Source organism: Dipodomys ordii, unplaced genomic scaffold (genome assembly GCF_000151885.1).
Source record: "Dipodomys ordii isolate 6190 unplaced genomic scaffold, Dord_2.0 Scaffold52, whole genome shotgun sequence".
Classification (NCBI taxonomy): domain Eukaryota; kingdom Metazoa; phylum Chordata; class Mammalia; order Rodentia; family Heteromyidae; genus Dipodomys; species Dipodomys ordii.
In genome coordinates this window covers 4,918,536-4,927,257 of record NW_012267268.1, presented here as the reverse complement: position 1 = coordinate 4,927,257, position 8,722 = coordinate 4,918,536, and the positions used below count along the sequence as shown (strand labels likewise).

At 46.0% G+C, this 8,722-nt stretch overlaps 1 protein-coding gene across 2 annotated transcripts in view; it reads left to right on the top strand.

The window, feature by feature from the left end:
• Sctr (secretin receptor) overlaps nt 1-8,722 on the top strand; it is a 70,438-nt gene that overhangs the window by 49,209 nt on the left and 12,507 nt on the right. Inside the window, exons 8-10 of one of the 2 annotated variants that reach the window (XM_013020739.1) lie at nt 1,991-2,051; nt 3,694-3,763; nt 7,465-7,556. In XM_013020739.1, coding sequence (XP_012876193.1) covers nt 1,991-2,051; nt 3,694-3,763; nt 7,465-7,556 — 223 coding nt within the window. The remainder of the gene's footprint in view (nt 1-1,990; nt 2,052-3,693; nt 3,764-7,464; nt 7,557-8,722) is intronic. The other variant, XM_013020740.1, reaches the window with a different exon arrangement.

Here is an 8,722-nt window from a genome sequence, read left to right as displayed (position 1 = left end):
TGGCTCAGTGGTAGAGCGCTTGCCTTGCATGCCTGAGGCCCTGAGTTCAATTCCTCAGCACCACATAAGCAAAAAGAAAAAAAAGCCGGAAGTGGCGCTATGGCTCAAGTGGTAGAGCACTAGCCTTGAGCTGAAGAGCTGAGGGACAGCGCCCAGGCCCAGAGTTCAGGCCCCACGACCAGACCCCCCCCAAAAAATAATAACATAGAGTTAGAGGTGTGGCTCAGTTATAGCACACTTGCCTAGCACATGTGAGGCTCTAGGTTCTATCTCCACTACTCCATGTTTTTAAATGAAATTTAAAAAGTAAGTAAATTTCAGTAGGCACAGTAAGCATAAAAAAGAAATAGTAAAAAGTAATATGTTTTGTGTAACAGTATAAGCAAAATAGTACCATTTCAATGTGTATTCAGTGAATGATATTTATATTCCTTTATTAATCCTAAATCTTCAAAAATCTTAGATCTGTCTTGCACTTCAGCACACCTGAGCCATATGGCAGGTGCTCAGTAGCCTTGTGTGGCAAATGCCTGCAGTACTGGCTGGAACTTCACCCAGTGGTCATGCTAGCACCCACTTCTTCCCTCTACTTGGCTGGAAGCCCAGACAAGCCCTCCCTGGCTCAGTTCCCCTAGGGAATAAACTCAGCTGGGATACACAGATACATCTTTGGTCTCCTTAGGGTAGTGTTGGCCACCAAGAGTGGCTATCTGCTTCTTATTTACACTTTCAAACATCCTTCATCTTAGTCCCATTGTTTCCTACCTCGTGAGGAACATGGTGACTGGCCCTTAAACTCCCCCCCCCCACCTTCCCCCTACCTATTCAAAGTAGCACTGCCCCATGTGGCCTTGCATCTCTGCTTTCTCCACCCTGGGATGTCAGTTACCACCCCTCTGCCAGCTTTCTTCCCTCTCCCTCTTTTCTTCCCTCCCTCCCTCCCTCCCTTCCTCCCTCCCTTCCTCCCTCCCTTCCTTCCTTCCTTCCCTCTTCCTTTCCTTCCTTCTTGCCTTGCTTTTTCTTTCTTGTCTACCAGTACCAGGGCTTGAATTCAGGACCTCACTCTCTTGCTTAGTTTCTTTGATCAAATTTGGCAGTCTACTACTTGAGCCACAACTCCAATTTCAGTATTTTGGCTGGTTAGATGGAGATAAGAGTCTCTCTGATTTGGCTACCCAGGCTGACTTCAAACTATGATCCTCAGATCTCAGCCTTCTGAACAGTTAGGATAATATAATAGTCTGCCAGTGCCAATGTTCTTGAATGTGTTGCCATCGTCCCTTATCTGTTTCCTTCCCAGTGTTTGTGCTTATAGCCTTATACCATTTCTTTGTTGTTTGCTGGAGATGGAACCCAGGATGTCACAATGCTAATCAAGTGCTCTGCCCCTTAGCCTCCACTCCCCATTTCTATTTCTTTACTGTCACGTTAGATGGAGGGGAAATAGAAATAAATGTGTAAGTTCAATTTGCCACATTTAAGCACAAATTAGGAGATGGTCTTCTATCTTTTAAATTCAGTGGTAGTTTCTCTTCTCTAGTCCAAACTGTGTTTCTAGATAAATATAGCAGTGATTGCTGGGCTTTTACAAACCAATAGCTTAATAAAATCAATATTTCTTCCACCAACTGGTTTCCTACGCCAAACCCCATAAACATGTGTGTACTTTGCAGTTCAAGAGGGTAGCACCACTACTGCCTCCATGGCTCCAAGGACCTGCCTGGGGAGGGGGATCCTGTCTCTTCTCTCATTCTCTTCAGAGGTCCTCTGGATTCCGGCCCAGACCTAACCCCCAGTGGCTTTCAGAATGTATCCCACTAAGTCTTAGCTTCTAGCACCTTTGAAACAAGCAGCTCCATGGTGATACAGGATGGCAAAAGTGTCTCCATGGAAACCAAGCCTGGCACCTGCTTAGTACCTGGGCTGGGGTAACCCATAATCCCGATACTTGTATATATGTTGAAGATCTCCTACCATTTCTGCCCCTCAGGTTCTCCGGCCATTTTTGTTGCATTATGGGCTATCACCAGGTACTTTCTGGAAGATGTTGGGTAAGCTGTTGAAAGGTAACAAGAGCATGTAGTCGGCTCTTTGTAGCACTGGCTCTGCACACACAAATTTAACCAACCTCAAATGGAAAATAAATCTTGTTTAAAATGTCTCTGCATTTGGGAGGCTGAGACAGGAGAATGGCAAATTTTAAGGCCTGATGGGGTCTGGTAACCTAACACCAAAAAAAAAAATCTGTATGGAACATGTACAGGCCTACCTCCTGTTATTTTTGCCTATGTAATACAATATAGCCAGCATTACATAACCTTTATAAGTCATTCAGAGATAAATTCTAGTTTATGGTGCATAGGTGATATGTATTTGGCATTGAAGCACTTGAACATCTGTGGATTTAGGTATCCACAAAGGGGTCTGGAACCACCCTCTGTGGGTCCTGAGGGCTGACTATGTTTGACATCATCCATTTCTTCAAACAGCATAGATACTTCTATGGGGGCTTCTTGGGAAAGGTCTGTCACTCAAATTAGGGGTGATAGGCGAGGTGTCTGGAGCCCCCTGGGTAAGTCTCCAGCTGGAGGAGTCGGCCAATGAGCCACACCTTGATTTCTGTGGTCCCTGACTGCTTTGCACTGGATTAGCTGTGCTTACATCCAATGCCAGATAGCACCTGAGGCAGGTGCTGCTGGTGGAGGAAGTACAGGGAAGGAGCAGCCGGTTGTCCCCTACCCTTCCAAGGTGGAAAAGCCCTGCAGAGCCAGACAGGCAAGGGCAGTGGCAAGCATTCTCAACTCTTGTGCCTCAATGAGAGAGATAAACCTGAGCTATAATCTTCTCTACAGGAGCCAGGTGCTGAGCACTTTGAAAGAAACCAAGGAAGTGGCGAGTTAGTGTGATCGACGAAGTCCATTTCTCAAGGGTAGAATGTCACAGCAGGTTAATAAGTAGACTAGTGCCGAGGAGGCTTGAATGGGCCTTTTGGGCCAAACTTAGCCCCATTTAATTTTTCACATGGGCTAATTCAATTAGAAAGAAATCCTGGCTGGTTGTGGTGGCACATGCCTGGAGTCCCAGCTGCTCAGGAAGCAGAGGCAAGAAGATTTGAGCTCAGAGGTTTCAGTCCAGTAGGGGTAGCACAGCAGGACTCTGTCTTTTAAAGAAATTAAAATAATTATTGTTTTAAGTTGGAATTTTCAGTCTTTCTAGAAAAAAAATCTATTAGTAAAATACTAATACTTTGTGCCAAAAACCATCTGGAACAGAGCTGCGGCTGCCTTGGACCAGGCATGTGCTCTTCGTGACCAGGTAACCACCACACCTGATCCATGTCCCAGATATCTAGGTCATGCTCCAGTCACCCAGAAATCTTACTGACTGATGTCTACCTGGGTTGGCAACTGAGTCTGCCACCGTGTGATCAAGTGAATCCTGACAGCAGCTGGCTTTGGGATCTAGGTACCTGAGCTCTGAGGCTCCCTCAGATGCACCATCAAGTGACAGAACCCTCAGCCCAACAGTGCTCTGAGCACCAGCAAGGGGCAGGTTCTAATGGCGAACTGAAGGTGGGGACTCAGGGCCACAGACATGAGGCCCTCATCTGAGGGTTGTTTCAGGGAACCTCAGAGTCTGCTGGTTAGCCTCTTTCTCCCCTCCTAACATTGCCTGTCTGTCCCTTTCCCATAGGTGTTGGGACATCAATGCCAATGCTACCATCTGGTGGGTCATTCGAGGTCCTGTGATCCTCTCCATCCTGGTAAGTGGCCATCTTCTGCTGAGCTGGTGGCCAGTGGGACAAAAGTGCCAGGAGAGGGGCTGGGAAGGTGGCTCAGTAGTAGAGAGCTTGCCTTGCATGCCTGAGGCCCTGGGTTCGATTCCTCAGTACCACATAAGCAAAAAGATAAAAGCCAGAAGTGATGCTGTGCTTCAAGTGGTAGAGCGCTAGCCTTGAGCTGAAGAGCTGAGGGACAGCGCCCAGGCCCAGAGTTCAGGCCCCACGACCGGACCCCCCCCCTCAAAAAAAAAGTGCCAGGAGGGATAAGCCACAGGCTTGCAGATGGCCCTGGAATCTCTGATTTTTTTGGTGGTCCTGGAATCTCTGATCTTTTTTGGGGGGGAGGGGTGCTGGTCCTGGGGCTTGAACTCTGGGCCTGGCTGTTGTACTTGAGCTTTTTTGTTCAAGGCTAGTGCTTTACCACTTGAGCCACATCTCCACATCTGGCTTTTTTTGATGGTTAATTGAAGATAAGAGTCTCACAGACTTTCCTGCTCTGACTGGCTTTGAGCCACAATCCTCAGATCTCAGCCTCCTGCGTAGCTTGTATTACAGGTATGAGTCCTCAGCACCTGGAAAATCTCAGCTCTTAATCTGAAGAGACAGTGGGATGGTGAGGAATGGTTAACAGCCAAGTGAGACTATGGTTTTAGAACACTGAAGGGGACAAGCTCAGGAAACAGATGCAAGAATGACCCTGGCATAGGGATTACTCAACCCTGGCTGCCAATTCCATTCCCTGGAAGCTTTCAATATGTTGATAGGAAGCTGGGTGCCCACTGCTCACACCTATAATCCTAACTACTCAGGAGCCTGAGATCTGAGGATTGTGTTTGAAGCCAGCCAAGGCAAAAAGGCTCATTAAGATTCTTAACTCCAGGTAACCAGCAAAAAGCCAGAAGTGGAGGTGTGGCTCAGGTGGTAGAGTGAAAGCTTTGAGTGAAAAGGTCAAAGAGTGCAAGGCGCTGAGTTCAAGCCTCAGTTTAGCACAAAAATTAATAAATGAATAAAAAAATATTGATAGTCAGGACACTGGTGGCTCACACCTATAATCCTAGCTACTCAGGAGGTTGAGATCTGAGGATCATGGTTCAAAGCCAGAGGAAGCAGGAAAGTCTGAGACTTTTATCTCCAATTAATTACCACAAACCTGTAAGGGAAGCTGGACTTCAAGTGTAGAACACTAGCTTTGAGCACAAAAGCTCTTGGATAGGCCGTGCCCCAAAGGCCCAAGCATATAATCCTAGCTACTCTGGAGGCTGAGATCTGAGGCTCAGGGTTCAAAGCCAGATGAAGCAGGAAAGTCTGTGAGACTCTTATATCCTATTAATCACCAGAAAACTGGAAGTGGAGCAGTGGCTCAAAGTGGAAGAGTGCTAGCCTTGAGCTGAGCCGACAAGAAAAAACAAAATAAACAAAACATATATGAATCGGTAGAGATGAGAGTTCTGTGTTCTGGGGAGGGGCCTGAGCCTGAGCTTTGTTAAGGCCTTGGTGGAGTCTGTTCTGAAACCAGGGTGAAGAGCCCTATAGCCCAGCTGTGTAGAAAGGAACAGAGTGGGGGGCAGAGGAGAGGGGATGCACAGAGGAGAGGTCTAGCTCTTTGGCTGGAACTAACATCTCTGTGCCCAAGGCTGAGGAATGAGTTGACAGGAAGTGCCCATTACAGATTGACTGACTGGCTTGGGGGTGGGAGAAGAGCAGAGGTCAGGAGCCCCTGACCCTCCCGTGCTGCAGTCACCCCTACATCTCTTTTCTGGGACTGTCCCTTGCAGAGTCCTAAAACTATCCAGCCCCACCTGGCCTGAGTTCCTCTAAAAGAAAAAACAAAACACTAGAATTCATGCAAAAGGCTACAAAGTAGAAGATGTGTTTGTTTTATTTGATTGATCAGTGTTCATTGTACATATTAGCAAGGATCAGTGTACTATTTCACCATGCATACAATTCATGTATACTGTATACATGAATCATCTTAGCTTTTTAAAAAATGTATTTGGAGCTTTCAAGAGCCTCTCTTCTAGTTTCCTACAAAATACATATTACAAAATATATTTCAGTGTGTCTGTGCTGATCCTCAGGGTCTGGTACTGTCTCTGACTTTCTTCTTGTTCAAGGCTAGCACTCTTACCACTTGAGCCACAGCTCCACTTCCAGTTTTGTTTGTTTTTAGTTTACTGGAGGTAAGAAGAATCTCTTGGACTTTCCTGCCTGGGCTGGCTTTGAACTGTGATCCTCAGATTTCAGCCTTCCAAGTAGCTAGGATTACAGGCATGTGCCATAGGCACCAGGCACAAGTGTGTGTGTGTGTGTGTGTGTGTGTGTGTGTGTGTGTGTGTGTGTTGCCAGTCCTGGGGCTTGAACTCAGGGCCTGAGTGCTGTTCCTGAGCCTCTTTATGCTCAAGGCTAGCACTCTACCATTCGAGCCACAGCACCACTTCTGGCTTTTTCTGAGTAGTTTATCAGAGATAAGAGTCTCAGAGACTTTTCTCCCCTGGCTGGCTTCAAACATCAATCCTTAGATCTCAGCTTTCTGAATAGTTAGGATTACAAGCATGAGCCATCAGAGCCCAGCTCAAAATGTATTTTTTAAAAGGACTTATGTAACTGACTTATGTAACTATAATCCCTCTGTACATCACCTTTATAGTAACAGTTTTTTAACTTTCTTAAAAGCTCAAGGAAAAAATTTAAAAGGACAGCCAGATGTGTTGATACATGCCTGTAATCCCAGCACTCTGAAAGCTAAGGCAGGAGGCCAGACTAAGATACACAGGCCCTGTGTCAGAGGGGGAAAAATAATTAACAGGGAGGTAGTGGGTAAGAGGAAGAGAAAGAAAAGATATATAAAATCTTAAGTTCAGGCCTACATGCTTTAAAAGCAGTTACTAGGGTATGAACTCAGGGCTTAATAATTATTAGGCAGGTACTCTACCACTTGAACCATATCTCCAGCCTTTACTGCTCTGTTTTTTGTTTTTGTTTTTGTCGGTCATGGGGCTTGAATTCTGGGCCTGGGTGCTGTCGGTGTGCTCTTTAGCTCAAGGCAAACACTCTACCGCTTGAGCCACAGCACCACTTACGGTTTTCTAGTGGTTAATTTGAGATAAGAGTCTCTTGGAGTTTCTCACAGGCTGGCTTTGAACCGTGATCCTCAGATCTCAGCCTCCTGAGTAGCTAGGAATACAGGCGTGAGCCACCGGCACCCAGCTGCTCTGGTTATTTTTAAGATAGGATCTAACTTTTTGCTTAAACCAGCCTGGACCTCAGTACTCCTATTTACACTTTCAACTACTGTCTAGCTGGGATGACAGACACACATCACGATGCCCACCACTTTCTATTGAGATGTAATAATTGAGAACTTTTTGTATGGGCTGACTTCAAATGGTGTGTCTCCCAATCTCAGCCTACAAGATTCACAAAACCCTGCAAACCTGAAGAATCAGTAATCTGCTTGCCAAGTGAGCAAACCCTTGAGCTTCCTTGGCTGGGGGTAAGATGGCTGCGGTTTCCAGCCATGGCTCTGAACAGTTTGTTTCACCGGGGCTCTGAGGCAGGAGCCCCAGCTGGAATGGGCTGTCCTGCATGTGTTTTCCACAATGTCTTTCCCACCCCAAAGTCCACAGGATATCAGGGAAAGCAAGAGACCTTCAACCTCTCTTCTGCCTTGTATTTTACAGATCAATTTCATCTTCTTTATAAACATTCTAAGAATCCTAATGAGAAAACTTAGAACCCAAGAAACAAGAGGAAGTGAAATGAACCAGTACAAGTAAGTATCAGGCAAAGACCTAGAGATGCTAAAACAGCCAGTCATCCGTCAGCATACATTCACTGAGCACCTACTGTTTGCTCAATGATTGATTGCCAGTTAAAATTGGAAAAGGGAGGCCCAGTTTTACATTGTAATTGGGATGGTGGGGGAGTGTATCTGATTATGATGGGATAGAGAAATTACGAACCCTCAGATGGGCAGCATGTGGGTAGAGGCTGGACCCTTGTGGGTTCTGCATGGGCTGCAGGATTTGATCCAAATCTGGTCAAATCTGTGTAGTATTTAGGGGAAAATGACCCGGACTTTCATCATATGTTCAAGGCGAGTGTGTGATTCAAAAACACTTAAAATCACCTGCTTCCTGGGGCTCACATCTGTAATTCTAGCTATTCTGGAGGCTGAGATTAAGATCTCAGATAAAGGTTAAAATCAAGATCTGAGAAACCAGTGCTCACAGACATATATGAGAGACTCTTGTCTCCAATTAACCAGCAAAAAGCTGAAAGTGGAGGTGTAGCTCGATTGGGAGAGTGCCAGCCTTGAGTGATAAAGCGAACCAAGATTTTGAGGCCTGAGTTCAAGCCCTAGTAACAGCACCAAACAAACAAAATATTTGAAACCTTTAAGATGTTCAAGAGTGATGTGTCCCCTTCCTTAGGTGGTCTTAACAAAATGCTGCAGACTAGGGGTGTAGACAATAGAAATTTTTTTTCTATTCTGGTTCTGGAGGCTGGAAGGCTAAGAACAGGGTTGGTGTGCCTCTGAGATCTCTCTCCTGCATGTGTAGGTGGCCACCTTCTCCTTATGACCCCATGTGTTGTTTTCCCTGAGCACTGGCACCCCTCATATCTCTGTGTCCACACTTCCTTTCCTTATAAAGACCCTGGTAGCTGGGTGCCTGTAGCTCAGGCCTATAATCCTAGCTATTCAGGAGACTGAGACCTGAGAATTGTGATTCAAAGCCAGTCCTGGCAGGAAATTCTGTGAGATTCTGATTTCAAATTAACCACCAAAAAGTCAGAAGAAGAGCTGTGGTTCAAATGGTAGAGTGCTAGCTTTGAGTTAAAAAAAAAAAGTGCAGGGGCTGGGAAGGTGGCTCAGTGGTAGAGCGTGTGCCTTGCATGCCTGAGGCCCTGGGTTTGATTCCTCAGCACCACATAAGC